Genomic DNA, 22,419 nt, shown 5'->3' on the forward strand with positions numbered 1-22,419 from the left:
ATAATGAATTTATTTAGCATTCTACAGAAAATGTTCTCCTCCACAACTACTATACTTTTCATTGACATGTCCTACAAAAAACAGTTATGCTGGGGGTTATTTTTCCTGTTTGTCTGTGTGAGGGGGGAAGTTGTCCTTGGCTTTGTTTGTTAGGTTTTTTTAGAGGATGGGAGTGTTCATTTGTGCCAGATCTTTTCAGGTAGGGATGTGGAAAAAAAGCAACTGAATAAAATCTTTGGGAATCTAAAACCATGTAGGCTACAAATCATAACTAGCAAGTGTATAATTGCACAGGAATTCACTTATTTTCAGGTAAAGTAACTGAAAATTCTGCTCTGGTGGCCTACCTACAGATTGACTGTGGTCTCGAGAAGTATAAAGTCAATCAGCACAGAATATATTGTGTATTAATGCTTCTGTATTGCTCCTGTTGAACAGCTGAGGTCTAACGCATAGAAGTGGCTGCTTAAAATCCATCCAGGTGCCTGTGGCCATAGAGGACCTTAAACATTCATCTTCCCAGACCCAAGGTTTTCTTTTCACTCAGTGTGCATCTTTTCCATTCTTACCATGCTGATGGGATCAGGCCTAAAAGTATGTCCACCTTGAAAGAGGTTTTATTTCATACATCACTCAGCAGAGGGATGTTCCAGAACAAGTCAGTATTTTTGAAAGGAATTCCATCCATTTCCAGTGATATACAAACATTTTGCTAGAGGTTTGACAGGCTGTCATTTTGAAACCACTGAGCATAAAACTTGTTCCTTGTGGTCACAGGATCACCTGTGATGAACAGAATGTTAAAAAATGCTCTCCTTTTGCTATTTCAAAACCTTACAAGGGGGGCAGAGTGCAAGTCCACATCCATACAGTGGAAGCTGACAAATTTTTTCTATTTTGAAATAGGAGTGGAAAAATAGGACAATTCTGTCTTTAAATACTGTTTGTGCACATTGCTATGAGGTATTTTTGCAGTTACTTTCATGGTTTCACTGCGTATGTGGACAGAGGAAACAACTCTGATTCATCAGTTCACAAGTTAGGTGAATATTTTGAAATCTGCTAAAGTTTCCTGCTTACCATTTGTTAATTAGCAACTCAAAATTGCTGTTTCACTCTATCATGTTTCTGTGGCAGTCTCAGAAAATGAAGTTCTGTGTCCACAGACTGTGTCCTAAATGAGCAAAACTTTTTTATCCTATCTGTTACAAGAGGTAGCTAAGAAATGAGTGTTTGCATAATTAAAAAAAATTCACAACCAGAAGGTATAGAAGGATTAAGATGTGTAGGTCAGTGAGGGAGAGGACACAGTACTACATTTATTTCAACACTATGGTACCTAAAATCTTGTAGCTTAACAGCCACAGTTGCTGTGAATTGGCACTCAAGATAACTGAATGCTCAGACCAACATTATGTATGTGTTTGTGCTTTTTGACACATGTAAATATATGCCCTTATCTACACATATATTATTTAAAATGGCAGATATATATATATCCAAAATAGTTCCAGCATTGCTTTTTATAAGACCACAAATACTTAAGCAATGTGCACAATATAAACCTTCTTACTTTCATAAAGTACAAGACTACACAGATTGAATCTGTTTAGCTTTAGCTATCTATTTAGATTACTAATTAGCAAAACTAAGGTAGGCTTCCTAAAGAAAATGACGTACAGATCTCAAATGTGTTTCTAAAGTTACTGTACTTCACTGAAGTGATTAATGTAATTCTGATCTGCATTGATAAATTTCAGTTGTCACTGAGGTCAGTGAGAAAAGAGAATGTCCAGCACTGAAGGCAACGTGTCTTCATGAATTGCCATCAAAAAGCAATGTGACTTCATAAAATACCATCAATTTGAGTGCAGTTATGTTCTCTATCAGAGTATTTTATTCTCTAGGGATGATATTCTCAGTTATTCTGGAGATTCAGATCGTTTTCCAAAAATTTCCGAGCTGAGTTGAGGTCCTTTTCAATCCCTGCAGTTCTGTGATTCTGTGACTTAGGAGAATCCAGACAAGACCAAACAAGGCTCTTTTCCCTCTCCCTTCTGCACTGTTCATAACTTTGATAGTTGTTTTGAAGGCACTGTGAGGCTGGAAGGGAGAAACTTGGAATTTTTCTTGTTCCGGATTTGCACCTTTGTTTCTTGGAATTGGCTATTTAGTATAAAGGTGAAGGGGAGAATGGAAGCAACTGGCCGTGCCATGGCTGTTACAAGACTGCAGAGAATGGGGAATAATTCTGACATCTCTGATCCTGAACGTGCTTTCAATTTATGTCAAAGCTTGATGAACAACAGCATCCATGGTTTTCCATTCACTCTTTGCTACCATACACAAAAGGAGTTTGAATTTCCCTCAATGTCTCTGCTTCTCCTTACCATTGATTTCTTGTGTCACTTTAGCAACTAACATGCTTCATATTCTTTGGTTTATGGTTTGTGGACATATCCTTGCCAGGACGTAGTGCCTGAGATATGGAAGGGACAAGAAGAATGGTGCAGGCAGTGAAGAGGGTTTTTTTTTTGTTTCATTTTGTTTTAATCTGAAAGAGTGAACTTCTCATGAGGCTTCTGTGAGTGATGTTGTTCATAATAGTAATTGTGGTGGTAACTGGGTTACTGGTTAATTGTACAGAAGAAATTCTTGCCACAGAGTGTATAATCACTCAAAGGCTCCGGTTACGATGGCTCGTTGTTGAATTCAGCCTTAAAGAAATTGGTTTAAGAAAATGTATTTTACCTATGACTGGGCCAATACAAGGTTGTACATATGTCTTAGATCCTAGTCTTACTATTTGAGCTGCTGTGCACCAGTGTCATTACATTCCAAACTGTAATTCATCTTACACATGAGATTGTTTAGGTAATCAAAAGTCTGCAAGGCCAGGCCTTTTTAACCAAGGTTTTGTTTTCTTTTTTCATTAAGGATAATTAAAGAGATAGGCTGAAACTTGGGTTATTTCCCATAGGAATAGTCGATGGTGAGCAAGGCAGGTGTGGCACTACAATGTCACTGAAGCTGCAGAGTACAAATTACATGAACTCAATGTAGTCATCCTAATGCTGAGCTCTGCCAACTGTCCAGGCTAAGATCTGTCTGCAATGCTTGAGTGTCCACTTCTATCAGTTTGAGACAGAAACCCAATTTGAGACAGAAAGAAATGCATTGCAGATTTTACTTGTTTCCTTGGTTTAAAGACAACAAGGCATAAGCTAATCACATTCCCAGATATGTAGTGGCTGGATGTGGCATGCAGTCATAATTTAAAAATGCAAACCTAAATTCAAGACAGATTATTTAAGTATCTTCTTTGGCGTGGTGCATTCCTCTCAATAAACATGCTATTCTACTGATGTTAGTGCATGTCCATCCAAATTGTTCCATCATGCATGACATTAGACTAGGTTCCAGAGCCAATGAGTTTGTGGAAATATGGTCTGCAGAATTAAAATAGAAGAAGGATCAGAGCTTGTAACTTCGAAGTTACAGATTATTTAAAGTCTATTTTGATGAAAATATTCTATCCTTTAGTACCAAGATTCTTCTATAGAGCACACTTAAACATTAAGCTTTATCTCTTCACTTTCTGAGCTCTGTGCATGACAATTACTTTTCCATCCCTGTATGACCACCTATAGGTGTTAGCAAAGTCAAGAACGAGCAGGGTAGAGTAGATTTTTGGCACTCTTTGACCACTACATTTCATCTTCAAGATTCAGTTCTGGGCAAAAGTCAGAATTATTGACCAAGAAGTTAGAGTTTCATTTCCTTATTGTTTAACATCTCTTTTCAACTGCATCTCTTGTCTGCAATCAGTAATCTAGCCTCATTCTCTGGGGAGGTGACAGTGGTTTCCTCACAGACGTACCATTTCCATGTCATTTTTTTTGGCTGTAATTGCCATACTGGCTTTCAGTTACAATGATTGTATCTACTTTCGGTGGAACTTTTTTCTCCACATTTTCTATATGTATGGGAGTTTTGAAATCCATTGAACGATCTTCTGAGAATTCCTGCAGGGCTCAGTTTTCATCTTGAAGCTCATTGCCTTTGAAAGTACATAGAACCAAAAAGCAAAAATCTTCTTTATGTTCCTCCAAATCACTGGGGAAAAAAAAAGAAAAATCTACTGAGCTGTTTAAGACACCCTCCTCAGAACAGAAAAGAAAAAGGAAACTGACTTCCCTGATGTTAAACAAATGGAAGATCCCTCAAAGAGCAAGAGACCAAGAAGCCAGGTTAAAAAAATAATAATAATAAAAGTCTACATCCATTATGGTCAACTGATTTCAACTGATTTATCTGGACAGAGTGCAAAGATGTAATACTTTGCCTTTTTTATTCAAACTTGTTTCCAGATAGTTCCCATGAGTCAGAAGATGATCCTAGAGTATCTCAGATCCCTTAGAGATGTCAAGAGTTAGTTTTTCAGTTTAATGGTTTTAGCAATAAGTAGATCCAAATGTAAATAGATCTTCAAAACATGACTGGACTTGGACTTTTGGACTTGTTTTCAATTGTAGAGCTTGATTCAGAGCAGTCAATAGAAATCTACCCAGTTCATTATGAAAACCACTGATTACAACTCCTTTTGTTTAGACAAGATGTTTAAATTAGGCCTGACAAATGGGGCTTTATGGTCTGTTTCTCACCATGGACTGCAAATTGAGCACAGGATGACAAAGTTAGGTGCAGATATCTATAATGTAAGCTTCAAAAGTTAGATGAGATGAGACAGTGTTACAGAAAAGCACCAATGCTATTCATTCTGTGTCTGGATGAGGGTGGTGGATGAGTCCACTTGCCTGCTGTGTCTCTGCTGCAAGGTGGAATTGCACAGCCTTTGTTTTCTGCCCACACCCAATCTGTAAATTCAGGATTTCTCTAAAGGTAGCTTTTGTGTTTTGGACTCGCTGCAAAAATTCCTTAGCTATCAAGTAGCAATTGAAAAAAAATTCAAGAAAATATTAAGCATGAATATTAGATGGCAGGGTTGCTTTTTTTTGTTTTGTTTTTCTATTTTCTCTACCATACAAAATTTCTACTTTAATTTTGTACTGCATTTTCAGTACTTTATTTCACTGATTCGTTTCTACATTCCTTTCCCACTACTACACCTTGTGTTTTTTTCTTTTTCAATGCCCAGGGTGCTAATCCTATCTGTAGTGAGGTTATGTAGAAGTATTTGAGGGCAGGGTGCAGAAAGTGAGACACAGTTTTAATTTCTATGTTTATTCTATTTTCCCAAGGGCTTTACCTTCAGCATATTCAGAGAAAAGCCACAAACTGCCATTCCCCGTGTGTTATTAATGACCTAAACCCAGAACCCTGATTTTTCATTATGTAGCAACAAAGCCTTGGTTTAAATGAACAATTGTTCCTCTGAATCAGCATTCTCATGTTAGCTCTCTTAAGCACCCCTGAGAAACCTGCAAAGCCTTGACTGAATTGCAACAGCCTCAAATTTGTATACGGTCTCATCTCCATTAACAGCAGCAGGGTGTTCAGTCTGACAAGATGGTCTTCAGCCACATCATGCATCACTCATTTCATCCTGGGAATGTTTAACATTTTCTTTCCCCTTCCACCCTAGCACCCTCCCTCTTCCTCCCAGATGCAGCTGCAGTCCATGCACAGGACACATGCGGTGAGACTCAGCTTGTTTGCCTTTAGCTGTCTAAAGTCTCGTATTTAATCTGAGCAGTCTAGTTGTTGTCTATGGTCAAACTGGGAGACCAGGGCACCTCCATAAGACAATGCATCCTGTATGTCTTAGACACCTCTGTTGCGTAGGTCAACCTGACCTCTGGAACTGCTCAATTCTTTCTGTGATTGAGTGAGATAAAGGAGATGGTTCAAATCCTTCTTAGTCACATGTAGTTAGATGTGACCAGTTCCATTATGTCTATGCCTACAGAGATCTGAGAATCCTGCCCTAATTTGTCTAATGTTTTGATTTCCGTAGTCTCATGTATATTAATTTTTCTCTTATTTTGCTAATTTTTTTCTCCTTTCTGTTTCCTGACTCCTCTGTCTCTTCCCTCTTTTTTCCCTTTCTTTCCATCAGTGTTTCAACTTTGCTTAAAAATAAAGAAATAATAGAACAATTAAAAGTGGGGGGAAGAAAAAGAGGAAAACTTCTGTCAGTTCTGCATTCTCAAGATTTTGGGTGACTTTTTAATCTCGGTCGATGTGGAGATGATTCAAAACGAGTTAGATAAGAATTAGAAAGGAATACTAACAGCCTGATAAAATACTAGTGTTTTCCTAAACAGGTAGTTTTCCATTATGAGCCCACATGTGAATTTAACCTCATTGGCAGTAGAGTAATAGTTATTTACAGAATCAAGTCTTATTTTTTGGTAATTGCATCAGAAAAACAAATGCTGTCAAGGTAGTTATACTCACTATGATGAAAATCAAACCTTGCCATGTAAAACAGGGCATAATAAAGGAACAGGTCTTAATCAATGGAGATTGTTTTTGTTCCAGATTACCTCTGCAACTTAAGAATGTCATTGAAGAAAATATTCCACTACAGCACCCCATGACTGAGATTTTTAGAAGTGATTGTTGATTTCAGGCAGTTCCTTTTCAAGTTATGTACTGTAAAACACCTCCATGAGCTTTAGCTCTCAGCACATGCTGAGAAGCTCTCAGGTGGTCACAGTTGTTTTGATAAAATGTGTTTCAGATGAGGTTATCCAAAAATGAGACAAAAATCCATCATTGCTTTTGAAAGTCTCAGCCATAGCGAAGAGAAACTTTCTCTGAAACAGTCATCCCCACTTTCAATCAGTCTTAAATACCAATTAATGCACGGCTTGGTAAAAGATAGCAGAACTGCAGAACTTTATCACAGAAGTGATTCTGTAGAAGGAACAGTCTTTTTTGTATTTACTTTTTCAACTTTATCCAATAAAAGAGATTCTTTCAGCAGATTGAAACACAATTATTTTTTTCTGTCTGCTGAATCTTTGTGTTCCACAATACTGTACTTTTTTTTTCCACCTCTTAAGCTATGATATCTAATAATAATGTCAGTTGTTGATTGCCCCAAAGGAAAAGCAAAACCAAATCAAAAAAATCTCCATTAAATGGAAATTACTTAGAAGTGTTGACAGTGGACTGAAGCTTAAATTGTTTTCAATTTGTTTTATTTCACGGTTCAACTTATAAAGTGCTTTTTCCATCTATGTCTGAGTGAACACAAATCTTAGAGCATGCATATTAACAGAGCAGCAAAAACAGAGTTTGGTTTGTCTAAATAAAGACAGATGCTTGCCTTGTAGGCAGAGTATCTGTTGTAATCAATGGAGATTTAGTCAGGGCAGTTATTGGATCTTGTCCATCCCATCCTAAAGTGAACATCCAGAATAAGGCAGACATATCCTGACCAACAAGTGTGTACTTCTCTCTTGGCTACATGTGATGATTCTCCCTTTGATGATTCTCCATGGAACAAGAATGTCGAGCTCACCTAGACATCCGACCTTCCTTGAGGTGAATTCCACCAAAGCAACCATAGATTGAGAACAAAACAAGCAAGAATAACGCCCCTGTAAATGTCAATAACAAATTCCTGTTTTCAATTCTCATTTGGTCTGTCATAACAGCTGGGAAATATCTTTCCCTCACATCCTTCACAGTGTTTTCCCATGTTGTTCCAAGATTACCCTTCTTAGCAGCTGAGTCAGATTAGCTTCTATCTGGCTAACTTTAAATGTAAATATTCCATACTCCATAGTAGCCTTTTCTAGAGCGCAGCATGCTAGGTCATAGTCCTGGTCCATACTGTGTGAGCCTGCTGCTTTTATCACCCCAACTCTCTTAGAGTGTGAGACAAAAATAAGAGGTACCTCTGAATCAGCAGTGAGACAGTTTGCATCCTGAGCTCATACGTCAAGAAAGCTGGGCAAAGAAGTGCTGTGATGCCCTCAGCTAAGTGTCTTAAAAAGAGATTCATACCACCATGAGTACCTATGCGTGAAAATGAAGAGCAGCTGATCTAACTTCACCTTAGATTAGTTTCCATCCTACAAGTTTGTTATATTTTAATGTTCTCCACAAGCGTGCAGTCAACTTTCATTTAATATATTGTTCTGTTACCCTCTGTACACTACTGGACAGCAAAGGCCGTGTGTATTTTGGACATGTAACACTGCCCGCCTGCCTCCAGGTTGTTCCATCTTTGATTTGTCTGTGAGTCAGCGCATCTCAGTTGCCAGTGCATTTTATTTTCACATTGATTTGTTTCTTTTTCGCTTTGTCAAGCAGCTGGTTTGTGCTGTAATTCCATCCTGTCGTGTCCGCTTTCCATCTTTGTGATTTGTCTCATGAAATATGTTGAAAGTGACCTACCTTGGCCTGTTCACAATATGCTGAAAAAAATGCTAATTTTGTCATATTTAGCAGCTGCGTTCAGAAATGCTACTGTAAGCCTAAGAGGGCTAACCAGCACTCTTGCAAGATGTCAGAACTATCAACCATTACCCTGTAAGTGTACTCAATCCTGTGACATTACTGTGTTTGTATGACGCATGTTGCAAGTAAATGATTTGATATGAGCAGAGTGGTAGTAACTGGAGAGCAAGCACTCCTTTGGTTCTTGTTGCATGTAGAATTTTTTGTTACACTGTGCTTTTGCTGATGCACCATGATCAAGGATTTTAAGGCTTTTTTTTTTTTTTTCTTTTTTTTAAATTTTGTGATGATCTCTGATGCTTCTTATGGATAGTGCCTGTATAGAAACTATTAATAGTTGCTCTTTATTATACAGGAAAATGTTGATCTCTGGTCATACTGAGAGGAAATGTTTCACCCAAAGTTTTCTAGACAACGTGGGTAGAGCAGGATTGATTGAATCAGACTCTCACCTGGAAAACAGCTTATTTTTGTGGAATGGAGTGAGGCTTTGACAGTATACACCCAGAAATGAAGATAAACTATGGTTAACTGAATATTAACTTAATACACTAACTTGACATGCAGTGTCTAGTCAGAGGTCATTGCAGAGATTTGCCTAAGGAGGGTAAGGCAGCCATAAAAGTGAAAAAATGCATTAGTTTGGAGGCAAGAATTAATCACTTTCTCATTGTGCATCTTACTCTCTGTTACTTGTGCCAGAAGCCACAGGACTCATTTAGATGAGATGGGTACCTTCCAGAAATCTCTTACATTGTGTGCTTTGCGATGGATGTCCTCCTGAATTCTACTGCAGGCTTATGAATGCAGAGCAGCAACTCAGGGATCTCCTGCTGCAGTGATCCACAAGGACAGCATTTCTCTGAAGAACAGAATTTGCTGACATCTTTAAGGAAAAAGATATATTTGATAACTTGTAGCTGCTTAATTTTATTAGTCTACCCACTAACAAAGCCCGTTCTAAGCATGAAAGCGGGCATTTGCTGTTTATGATTTTCCACCTCCTCAAGATAGTTAAGAAATGGATCAGTGAAGATGATGAAAAGATTCGGTCAACGATCTGATAGTGTGCGAAAGCAAAGAAAAGAAGTAAGAACTAACAGACAAGCAGTCAGCAGGTGCATTTTCTTCAGGGAGAGAAGCTTGAATCTAACAGAAGCAGTGCTAAAAATAGGAGGTACATTCAGGAGGAGATACTTTTAAATATAAATTTCATCACTTAATCTGCATCACGATGCAATTTTAAGCTTCATGTTGGGCCTTTGCAGGGCAACAAACTTCATGTGAAGAAGGACTGACAGCTCTCTGAGGTGGAATTCTCTACCTGATGAACAGCAGGAGGAGTTCAGCCTATACAGAAGGCCAGAAAAAACTCTGCCCTTCTCATAAACACAATTAAATCATCTTTTTCATACCCCAAAATGAAAATTTCCATAACCCTCTACTACTTCTCAAGCCCTTGGGCTGAAGATGTGATTTATGCATGCAAGAATTAAATCACAATCAATATGTTTAGATGTTTCCTCAGATATTAAAAAGTCAGGTAGATGTAATTAAGCTTCCAGATGGGACACATATCTGTCAGGGAGGATCCTAAAGTTCTTGAAAGTCACTTTAACCGATCTTATCATTCTTTAGATAAAGTAGATACTCTGGTTTATTAAACAGGAGATCTCCTAAGCATAATACAAACAATGGCATCCTGTATCTTCATGTTTTGTTCTTTATCTTTCTATTTGAAACACTCTTGCTAGAAATTTTGTATGTATTCATCACCAAGTTAGCACCAAAGTTATAGAACTCTTCTAATTTAAACATTACAAGTCAACGTATCACAATTTATGTCACAAACTCAGTCTAGATCCCCTTTATAGTGAGTGGAGAAATATAGGGTGGGATATTTTAAGGCCTTGAGATAATTCATCCATACAGATAGGTGCCTGTTCCTCTTTACTGACAGTAAGGGGAAAGCAAGTGTAGAATTAATTTACCTAAAAATATTAAATAACTTTAATAGATAAATTCTGATAAATAGAGGTATTCAATATATATCAGTGGAATTTATAGCAGGAGTTGATACTTAAAGAGATATCTATAACAGACAAGAACTATGCCTTGGAAGTGCATTATTCCTCCGCATAGGCCTTAAAGACATTACATTAATAATTTAAACACGGAGATCAATTTTGTGTGCGACCAAACCTTTCTGTCACAAACCTTGTACAACATGACCACCACAAGCCTTCATTTCACCACTCCAAAAGCTTATGTTTGGCCAGATTAATTCCACTGAAGGCATAGCACTTAAACCAGACAGTTCTTACTTCCCAAATAGCATAAGTACATAGTCCTTCTTCAGAGGCTGTGGTTTTAAAGATATTTTACTTCTTTTCAAAGTCTGTGACTGACTCAATGTTTTGAACTCAAAATTAGCCCAATGGAAGCACCTCCAGTCCCAGTAGAAGTGGCACAAGACACAGATTCAGTGTGATGGGAATATCTGGAGAGTTTGCTCTGAGCTATACTTTTCTCCATCTCAGTGATGGAAACAAGACTAAAACCACAGATCTCCTCACACAATCACTTCTGGAGCTACAGGTCCCCCTGGTGTAGAAGACTCGTATTTTCTCATAGCTGCCTTCATTCATGCTAGATAGCATCCACATATCCAAACCAGATTTTCTTACAGTTGTATCTACAGCTGTGAATTTGAGATATACATTTGTTGTGTCACATTCATAGAGGCTGGAAGAAGCTATTCAGACTCATTGGTGCCTGTTTCCTATTGTGCAGTGTCTCAAAGTATTTATTTTGTTCATCTGAGGCATAGTTTCTGCATTCATATGGATCTCAGTAACAGTAATTACTACATTCATTTAGATCATAACATCATAACTAAGTCTTCTAAAATAGGGCTTTAAAATGTGGAGTAGGAACAATCTACAACACTTAGTAGAAATCACTGGCAATTCTGGTCTACAATCCAATATGAAATGAGTTCTCACTTCCAATTTCCAGTTCATTCCTAGTTGTGTCCTATGTAACATCCATAGACTCTTCCGCAGTCCCCTGAAAAAGTGTGGACTGGTAATGGCAGACTAAATGCATGGGTCCTCCAGAGACAGGTCAAAGTTAGATGACCTTTCTATTTTCTCTTTCTTTTACTATAAAGATACCTTTTTGTACCATTGCCTGTGACTTTTTGGACTAATGTTCTATTGGAATGTACTTTTCATACTATTGGAGAGAGTCTAATTCGTAAGAAGCTCTTTAGGATGGATGAAAAAATAGAGCGCCCACCTCAACAAAAATTGCAATATACCTTTTTTTTAATTATTATTTTCTTTAATAAGTAACTATGAAACATTCCTCAGCCTACTGGAATGTAAACAAAGCTTTTTCCACACCTCTGGAGAACACAACTCTTCCAAACGTTTCCCTTTAAACCCCACTGAATGATTATTGTCCTCACCACTTTCAGTCTATCCCCCAGGCTCCTTCCTTGTCTGAAAGAATACAGGAAGAGGATGCCAGTCAGGAGGATGCCATCCTCCTGTTGCACTCCTGAGAATTTTGTTGTATCTTTAACATCCTCATTTCACCATTGTATGCAAATTTACTCATCTCACAGCGGTTGCTTTAATTCTGTTTTCTTTCTAATGCTCTTCGAAAAACACAGTTCAGCAGCAGCAGCACAGCCTCCAGTAACATCTCAGTTTTTTCTTGTTATTAAAGTCTTCTTTTCCTTTTGATGAACCACAGAATCACAGAATGATGGATCTTAATCATCTGCAAATTTCGGGTCGTGCTACTTCTTACATTTTATGTATTTTCTTCATGACTTCTGTGACGCTGTGGAAGACTACATCGGAAACAAGTTGATGATGACACTGTATTTCAAGATCCTACAAACTAATTCTATGACTAATCTGATAGAATTAATGCCATAAAACTGACTATAGAAAGAGCTTTCCTCTGCATCTTTCCCAAAATGAGCCCCCTATGGCTGCAGAGAGAGAAGCCTTACTAACTCACAATAATGTTGTGATGTTTGAATCGAAGCATCATTTATCCTTTTATTGTTGTAATTAATTCTGAACTGAAAGTGTAATAGACTTTGAAAGAGAATGCTTATTTATTCAGTTTACTACCTCCATTCTATTTCTTTGTGTTCCATAACTACTTTAAGATGCTGTTATATTCTTTACATTCTTTATGGAGATGGCATTCTATAATCTTTTTCACAGTGTTAGCATTCCTTTTCGTTAATCTGATTGCACGTTCATGGAGTGTGAGGTCTGGAAGAGACCTTGAAAGGTTTTTCAGTCTGTTGCTCTGGTTTACTCCCGTGTAACATATTTCAGAGGGCAACAAAGATGGAGACTCTGTATGTCAACTCACTGCAATGTTTTCTTTTTTCTCTTGTTAAAAAGCTTTTGGCCAACATCTAATGTGATAATGTGTGAGAACTGTGCTCTCCTGTTTATGGGGTCTTTCACCCAGACTTGACATTTGGTCTGCATCTGACTGAGGCATCATTAGTGTTTAGTGCCATCCTGGTGCAAGGTCTGCGATATGCTTTTTGTCATCAGTGCCCAAATTATGACTGAGGGACACTGGCAATGAACTGATGTCCCATTTCTAGTATTGGGTGTAACAGGAGACGTTATCAGAATTCTTGGAGATATTCTCTTCATATGAAAAGTGCATAATTTTTAGGATAATTTAAAGCATGTAATGATCCAATTCAAATCAGTCTGCAATGTACCCCGTACATGTAAGTAAATGGAATATTTGAATTTGAAAATATGTGGAGCACTTCTGAGGGTCTTTCTGGCTTCTTAGATTTCCTTGTCCTCCATAAAGCTCCTTAACTGCCTTGAAGAAAATCAATATTTTTTATTATTGTTTTGTGGTAGTAGTTTGAATCCTGTACCAAGATTAATTTCTTCATGAAGAAAGAAATCCCTGCTTACAATAATACAAATCAAAATAACAGTAGAGAGTATAACACATTACTAATTTACTGTAATTGTACCAGTACGAGGAAGTGGGAGCAAACTACAGTGTGTGTGAAATCACTATTAGGGAACAAATGGGAATGCTGAATATTTGTTTGTATAATTATACGGCGTATTTATTTCCCGGAAGGGAAGCAATGAAATAGTTTCTGTGTTTTCTGCTTTAATTAAAGCTCAAGCTGTTCATTACAAGGCTGCATTAAAGTTCTTTCACTCTGTTGTAACAGGAGATTGGCTCGCTCTACACTACTGCTTATCCCCTTGTTTGGAATTCACTACACGGTGTTTGCTTTTTCTCCGGAAAATGTCAGTAAGCGGGAGAGACTAGTGTTTGAATTGGGACTGGGATCTTTCCAGGTGATTATACAGTGAATTCTGCTTTTGTTAAGAAAGATCTGTCTGTTCATTACTCTGGCTTTGGATGCATAGTTCTCAGACTGCCTGTTTATTCACTTATATGTATGCTTCGTTTTGTTTGTTTATTAAACTCCAGCTGTTATCCAGTATTTCCTGAAGGGTTTGAATTAGTTTTTCTTTTCTCTCCCATTTACCTAGGGTTTTGTTGTTGCTGTTCTCTATTGTTTCTTGAACGGGGAGGTAAGACTTTTAATATTTAACCTCCGTCATCCCACCATCTCTATTTCCATCCCCATCCCATTTCCTTGTGGGACTAACTGTTGTTGTAATCCTTTCTTGTAAATCACCATCTACATATTCTTTCATATCTTAGTATGAATTTCACAGTGCCTCGGCAAAAGAAGGAGGATGCATGATGTCTTTATCAAACCAAAACATTGGCCTTGCCAAGCTCAGATTAATGCTTCCTAATGGAGGCAATTACTTTGTTAAGTGGCTTGTTTCCCAGGAGTCCTGCAGTCAACAGAAACGCCTTGAAAGAGAAACTCAGGTCTTAGCTGCGCTGACTCTCTCTGCAGATGCTTGTGTCTTCTGATTAACTACACAAATATCCATAAATGAGGAGGTTCCTAACTTAGTCATCTTACTTAAATGGTTAATGCTAAGAGAAATTAATCCTGGCCAATCTGACCATGCTAATAAGCCACTTAGACCTCTTCTCACAAAAAAATGAAGATTGAGCACTTTGTGTCACCTGACAAACTCTTTTATCACATCTACAAGTAAAGGTTAATGTAGTTTTTGTATGCAGTCTTTCTTTATTGACCAACTTCACAAAGTTATCAATTTGCCCATACTGAAAGGAAGTATTTGTCCCTGAAACCAAGTCTAATGCTGCTTTTCATTGTTCTGCTATTCACACGATACACTTCTTATATAATCATAGAATATCCTGTCTTGGAAGGGACACACAAGGATCATCCAGTCCATTGTGTGGCTCCCCACAGAACTACATGAAAAATAAACCATATGTTTGAGAGTATTGTCCAAACACTTCTTGAACTCCACCAGGCTTGGTGCTATTTGGAAAATTAGATCACTATTATTTTTAGTAATGAAGTAGTGATGAAGGCTTAGGAAACCTTAAAGTTCTAGAATGGCATTCAGGAGCAATTAAGTGTAGAAGTATTCAACAACTAACTTTGGGATAACAGCTGTGTGCTCTCTTTGTAATGTACATAGAGAAAAAACAACTTCTAGAAGACTCTGTCTCGTTCCATAGTGGTATTTAAATCAGATTAAACTAATAGTCTTCCCGGGATGTGTGTTTATCTATAAATTGACTAGTTCCTTGCTTAAACTTCTAACATCTGACCATCTAAATTAAAAAAAAGAAAAAGAAAAAAGATAAATCAAGCTCCAGACACTCTATCTTGCCTTCATTCCATGGAGTTCCACTAGCTGATATTGTCTATTTTCATTCTGTAGTACTATAAAGCACTACAGCTGTAGAAGATAACTGGGAGTGCTGCTTGTCATGGCTTCTCACATTACATATTCCCTTCTAATGGTGTTTGCTGTACTCTGAAAAACTTGACTAAGAAGAATCTGCCATGATGAGTGGAGATATGAAAACCTTTTTTTTTTATTTTGCATATAACAGGCCAACACTATGTCTTTATCTTCCTATAGGGCCAAAGAGTTAAGTTTAGGACAATATTACATACTATATTGAACTACAGTTTAAAGTATGTTTGTGAAGAGTTCTCCATCTTTGCATTTCTGAAAGCCTGAAGCTGTTTCTTGTTGAATCCGTGTTTGTGTGCATGTATTTGTGTATATTTGTGCCAGTTCTAATTAGACCTAATTTCTGATTCACCTGTTCTGATTTGCAAATTGAAATTATCCTGACTTTGTTTATTGAACTAAATGAATGAGGCAAATCTTTTCTCCATTAGTGGAAATAGACTTCCTACTCAATTCTGCCTAAAAGGGAATACGTACTGTTCATCCAGTCTTTGTTTCACGGATTCAGATTTATTGTGCAGTCCAGCAGGAATAAAACCACCTTCTATTTTTCTATTTAGGAGGACTGGGATCAATTATTGTACCAATTTCATTGCAGTAGATATTCCATGTTTATTCTGATACAGTGTGTAATAACTGGTCTCTAGCTCAGTGGGATTCTAACTTCTTTATCCAAGAGATTCCTTCTCAGATGAAAACAACAATCTTCTCGAGTTCAGCAAACATATGTATAGTTTATCTTTGCTCATGGGCATAGTCAGGAAGACCACGAAAGGACTTGTAGATGTGCACTGTTCGTGGCTCCATGTAGCTCAGAAGGTGTGCTCTGAATCACATGTTCCTACAGTTCCTCTGGTGGCTGCATTCATATTCCATCAGCTGGCAGTACTGGATATCTGTCTCTTCTGCCTAAATCTCTTGTTTTGTGTATTATCTCTCATGAACGCTCAAAGAATACCCAGAAGGTCTGGTCTTAAACTAACCTTGACATAAGAACATTTCAAAGATCCTGCATGGTGCGTCGATGTTCTTTTAACCTCTGTGGTTTATTCTTTTTTGTCCTTTTGGTTTGGTTTGGAGAAGTGGTACTTAACCAAACTAACCCAGATAGATACTTCCATAATCTATCTAATCTATTCCTATCTATACAATAACTACAAAAAAAAAAAGAAAATTAAAAGTACTAGAAAGAGAATATAAGTTTTCCAGTTGGATTTTTCCTCCTTGCAGTTAATGCCCATACTGTTAAAGCACTTGTGCAGCACATTGGAATGTGCTGATCCATTATAACAACTGTATTAGTCTACAAAAATCTAGCAATTTCTGCTAAAGGGAAAAAGAAGTTTTGATACACAAGCTCATTGAAGGCTGGAAAAAAATGTTAGGAGGATATCTCCACATTTGTCAGTTCTTACGTTATTTCCTTCTTAAATATGCTATAGGATACTGTTGGAAGTGAGTTACCAAATGAGTAAATGTTGGCCCAAGCCAGTACAATCTTTCTTATGTTAAGTCCTTATTATCTTCTGTACTACGTACATGTGTTCACCTAGAAAGATCACCAGGAAATCAGTGATAAATGAAAAGCAGAAAGATTATCAAAGTGTTTATTAATTTTTTGTTCTTATTTTTATTAATTTCCTAACTGGATATCTGAACACAAATTACTGTGTATGATTTATGGTGCACATTAAAAAAAACTCCAGGGAAAGGAATATTTCATAGATGTACATGGACCCAAGAGCTGTTATCTAGTTAGAGTTGAGCTGAACACAGCAGGCAAAGTTTTCGGTAGACATGCATCTGTTAACTGCAGGTGAGAGACCTTTCTGGACAGGTTATTTGATTACTGTCCATCACCTTTGGCTCTTTGCTACGTGCTCGCCGCTGGCCACTGATGAAAATGAGATATTTTTTTTCAGAAAGCTAACTCAAAAACCATGTTTGGGTTAGTACCAAGCACATCTTCTAAGCACCTATGGGCTGATCCCAAGTTATCTGAAGTCAGAAACTCAGAAGCCAGGGTGCTTTCCTCACGTCATGCCTGGCACTCTTTCAGACATGCAGAAATCACTGTAGGTTTCTCTGAAGTAAGGAGTTTAATAATAGCCTTCAAAATTGCTCTTTTTTTTTCTTTTTTTTTTCTGAACTTGATAACTTGTCAGCATGTCCTCGAGCGGCTAAGTACATAAAAAATGACCTTTTGAAGTTTCTCCCTAAAGGTGCAATCAGAAATAAAGAGAAAATGGAGGAGCTGGAAAGTCAACCGGTATTTTGCTGTGGATTTCAAACATCGTCATCCTTCTCTAGCGAGCAGCGGAGTGAACGGGGGGACACAACTCTCCATTCTGAGCAAGAGCAGCTCTCAGATTCGGATGTCCAGCATAAATGCGGAGAATCTAGCGACATGAGCAGCTAAGGAAAACAAATCAATCAACAAGCAAACCAAAAACCATCACTTTAAAAAGAAAACAAAAAAAAAAACAACATCATTTTGGTGGTGGTGTAGGCTTCCTTCCCTTCCCTTCCCTTCCCTTCCCTTCCCTTCCCTTCCCTTCCCTTCCCTTCCCTTCCCTTCCCTTCCCTTCCCTTCCCTTCCCTTCCCTTCCCTTCCCTTCCCTTCCCTTCCCTTCCCTTCCCTTCCCTTCCCTTCCCTTCCCTTCCCTTCCCTTCCCTTCCCTTCCCCTTTCCTCTCCCTTCCCTTCCTTCTTCCTTCCCTTCCCCTCACCTCCCTTCCCTCTCCCTTTCCCTTTCCTTACCTCCAGAACATTCTTGATGTTTGTAGAGGTGAAAAAAGTGAAGGAAGTGTATATACGTATCTTTTTAACAATCAGTGTAAATACACAACTGTACTCGATGCCATTAATGGAAAAATATTTAAAAGATAAAAACAGGCCAAGCCCACTTGCTCAGTGATATACATTTCAGAGCATCTGCAAGTAATCCGTTGTCAGTCAAAAGTAACAAGTGATTGCTGTGCAGTTTTGATCTTTGGTTGCCAAACCGATCCTAATTCATGAATGGACATAATGGTTATTTTTCAAACTGATTTTCATTTAGTTTTGTATTTGCATTCTTTTTCTTCTAGTCGAACGTATCTTAGCCCATCATCTGACTTTTGGCATGTGAATTTCCGCAGTGTTTCTTTTTTGAGTCTTAGGATGGAGCTAACATGTGTGAGTTAATCATACCAGCCAGTTCAGGAAGAACACCAGAACATTAACTTCGTGGTTGGATTCAGTCAGATGTACTCAGTGGGCTTAAAGGAACTGCTGTGCCAATGTAAAGCTGTACAGCTGTCATCAGTCAATGGGGAACTCCAGGCAAGACCAATGGGATCAGCTGACTTTTTCCATACCCAAGGATGCTTCTGAGAATGCTTTATGTTCTAGCTAAGCTGTGAGTTTTCTAAAAGGGCCATGTAGTTGAGATATATCTATATTTTTGGCAATGGTTGACTGAGAGTTGATTGATGGATTGACTGAATTATTTGAATAATAAAAATAACCCTTCCTTCCCACCTTAAGAACAAAAGTCAGTTCCAAGACAGCGTTTCCCTCCAGATAACCGTGAACCTTTTGCATCCATGTCCAAACACAGCATGTTTTTGTGTAGTACTGTCACGCGTCGTGGTGCCTTTGCAACCTGGCTGACTTCTCCGTGTCCTGGTTCTTCTCTGCTAGAGGCACGAGAGGGATCTGGCACAGTCATCCTGGAAGGTAACAGTCTGCTTTTGCTGAGCAATCAAACTGAACAGTGAAACGCTGTGGAAAGAAAGGATGAAGCCTTTGGATGACTTCCCACATCTGACGTTTTTCTCTCTCTTTGGATAATTTGTTTTAACATTGATGTTCTTACTGTTTCTCTTTGAAAACCTAAAACATTCTTTCCAACTTTGCCTTGTAGTTAAAGCCACGACTGGTGCACATCTACTTCAGTCAAATGTTGATGATGTCAATTCTTAACGAGTCTTTATACAGCTCATAAAGGCTTTGATAACCGTACTAGCTCTCTCTTCATTTTGGATTTATGAACTGATATATATATCTATATATGTGTGTGTGTGTGTGCGTGTGTGTGTGTGCATATATTAAAAAAAAATGAAAATGACATTTTAAATGTGAAGGTATGAACTGGAACTAATAGTAACCAGGGAATTTAAAATTCAGGCTTGTTCTTTGGAGCTTGATCATGGGAAAAACGGAAAAAAAAAAAAGAAAAAAAAAAGGAAAAGCGAATGGTTACTATGTGCTGGAGTTTTAATTTCACTGGTTTTTGTTAGTTTGGGTAAAAATGAAGTTTTAATGTCATTTTAAGTACAGGTTTCTAAGAATAACAATAGTTTCCTTATTTTTTTAACAGGAAAAAAAAGGTCAGAAAGTTGCAAAAGAAGTGTTAATTATAATACTTAACTCTTACATAGTGCTTTAAGGGACATACTCTGCTCTTGGTTGTAGCAGAGTAAATGAATGTAAAAATAATTTGAAACAGGCAGAAGTGTTGAGATTGACTTCACGTCAGTACAGGATCATACTCCTTTAAGACATTTGTGTTCCAGTCAAATGCAATCTACCCTGGCACAGAGGACCAGCAAAAAAGTTTAAATCGCTTTACTTACACCTAAATGGGAGTTAGATGGTACAAATACCTTTTCTGCAAGTCTTGCTGCTCTGAGAGCAGAATCATTCCCCCTCTTCCAGACCATGTGCAAAAAATCTCTGAAGTATTTTCGCTGACAGATCAGAGTTTCCTGTCCCATTAGATTCTGCTAAAAGCTATGTGATAGAGTTCTCCAAGGAACTCTTTGCATGCCAGAAGGACACTGAAGAGGAAGAATGGCGAAGTCGGATCTATCAGGTAAATGAATATTTGGGACTTGGGAAATGAATTATCTAACATTAGATGAGCATATAATATTTAGTTTCGTATTTTCTGTAGTACGGCCTTTCACTTAAGAGTTACATTGACAATATTGTGAGTATATTATTAAAAAAAAAACAAAAACCCTGGAAGTATTTTGCATGAATAGCTGGTGGCTAATTTTCAAGCATTCATAAATTCAAAACTTTTTTGGGGGGAAAAAAAAAAAAGAAATAACTCTGAAATGTCTCTAGCTGGAGAATTTTTCCACGTTTCAGTCCAGAGTAAGAATGTGTATTTTATAATTTTCATTTTGAGTTTTATTTGACTTTGTTTTATATTATTTTATTTGATGGAGGCTTTTTCTGAGCTTCCTTTTAGATTCTGCTGTTTTCCTTCCTGTTCTACAGTGCTCTGAAATTTGAGTTGGTGGATCTCAGTCCAGTGCCTTATGGGCATGTGTCCACAACACCAAAACCACCTTTCAGTCATGCACAATGGAGACCAGGTCCTCAGCTATGTTAGAATCAGTACAGAAAAACACATTGCTATTGTTAGAACACAGCCACTTCAATTTGGCTTGGAGTTTGGCTTCAGCACAGTATTACTGCTGTTATCATTGTTTTTGCATTCTCAGCAGGAGAGGCCAAGAACTGAATAGTCCCAAAGACTTGGACTTGCCTATTACAGAGCTATGCTCTGGAGCAAGGAGAGTTGGAGGGCAGTGGAGAGGAAATTTCTGCCGTTGCAATCCCTGTGTTTACTGTTCATTGGACAAATTGAAGTCCTTGGTACATTTCACCAGCACTGAATTTATGAGAAGAACTAATATATCTCTACATATCTAATATATAATATATAACATATGTATATTATACAAACAACCCCTTCTATTATGATTTCTTTTTATTGAAAGTATTGATATGCTTGCAAAAACTGTTCATAGAATCATAGGATGTCCTGGGTTGAAAAAGACATCAAAGATCATCTAGTTTCAACCCCACTGCCATGGGCAGGATCGCCAGCCACCAGACCAGGCTGCCCAGAGCCACATCCAGCCTGGCCTTGTTCCCCTTAGTCAGTCTGACTTTTTCATTGTTACTGGAAAGATCACTCTTCAAATGTACAGAGTTATCTAAACCAGGTTCTGATGCCATCGCACAAATTGCTCTCTCAGAAATCTTTCTGTTGAATGTAAGCTGAAATGTTGGACGTGTGCAGCCATCTCTCACTGTGGCTGCAATGTCTCTTCATTCCAGAATGGAAGAAACCCAAAGCTGGTTTGCTTCTAGGTGTCTGTAAATATCGATTGAGTGCAACAGTGCTTTGTTTGATTTTCACTGTGAAATATATTTTGGAGCTAGAAAGGCATATGTTATTAACAGTATGTAATTAAAAGAGAAACAAAAGTGTGCAGTGCTCCTTGAGCCATTTTTTCTACCATGTCCATAATGTATATCTAGTCTAATTTTCTCCATTTTTGTAACTGTTCAAAAGCCTGCTGTACTGCATCTTTTGTGAGTATTTACTGTTTTATTATTGACTTTTTGATGTGGAGTGCTGATATGACACAACAATTAACATCCCTAAATGAAAACTAAGATGTGTGTTTCAAAGGCTTGTTTCCTTGTTGCCTGGTGACCTCAGCTCTTTCTGCTTTCACCTGTATGTGTTCAGTTGTGGGTGTGCTTTTATCTCATGCAAGGAATGTACCCAAGCTACTCTGTTTTGTGTAAGTATCTTAAAAACAAGTGTTAAAATGTGGTGGAAAAAGGAAGAAAAAAGCAAGCAGATAAATTCACGTGTTGTATTTGGTGTCCACCTCCTCCTTCTCAGCATCTGTTCATCACAGAAACAAAAGAACCAAGTGTGGCAACCACATAATTAGTTCTATTTACTAAATGACAGAAGTGGGCAGGAAGTGACTTGGCTGATAATTTGAGATTACACCTGTAAAAATGAATTCTCCTTGGATTTTCTCCACCATCAATGGCAAATAGGAAAAACTTCCATAGAGCAGCTCCTTAATTGCTTTACTCAGAGCACAACTGGATTCCCAGTCCTCTTCAAAAGTAACAAGAAGGGTATGGATCATCAGCCTTTGTGAATCGACTTTTTTGCCCAAGATCCAGCAGAGTTTTTACCGATTAATATGATAACTGATATATTAATGATAGATAAATGGATTTCAAAGTGCTCCACAGCCCAGGGGAATGAC

The 22,419-nt window shown here is 37.8% G+C and overlaps 1 protein-coding gene across 10 annotated transcripts in view; it reads left to right on the forward strand.

Annotated features, from left to right (window-relative positions):
• Positions 1–20,415, forward strand: part of ADCYAP1R1 (ADCYAP receptor type I) — a 132,120-nt gene extending 111,705 nt beyond the window's left edge. For 2 of the 10 annotated variants that reach the window (XM_052695072.1, XM_052695073.1), the window contains 5 exons: positions 5,606–5,659; positions 8,425–8,508; positions 13,685–13,814; positions 14,013–14,054; positions 17,551–20,415. In XM_052695072.1, coding sequence (XP_052551032.1) covers positions 5,606–5,659; positions 8,425–8,508; positions 13,685–13,814; positions 14,013–14,054; positions 17,551–17,760 — 520 coding nt within the window. In that variant the 3' untranslated portion in view covers positions 17,761–20,415. The remainder of the gene's footprint in view (positions 1–5,605; positions 5,660–8,424; positions 8,509–13,684; positions 13,815–14,012; positions 14,055–17,550) is intronic. The other 8 variants (XM_052695074.1, XM_052695076.1, XM_052695077.1 and 5 more) reach the window with 8 other exon arrangements.
• Positions 20,416–22,419: the final 2,004 nt, after the last annotated feature.

The sequence above is a fragment of the Tympanuchus pallidicinctus genome, unplaced genomic scaffold (assembly GCF_026119805.1).
Source record: "Tympanuchus pallidicinctus isolate F22 unplaced genomic scaffold, pur_lepc_1.0 scaffold3, whole genome shotgun sequence".
Lineage (NCBI taxonomy): Eukaryota > Metazoa > Chordata > Aves > Galliformes > Phasianidae > Tympanuchus > Tympanuchus pallidicinctus.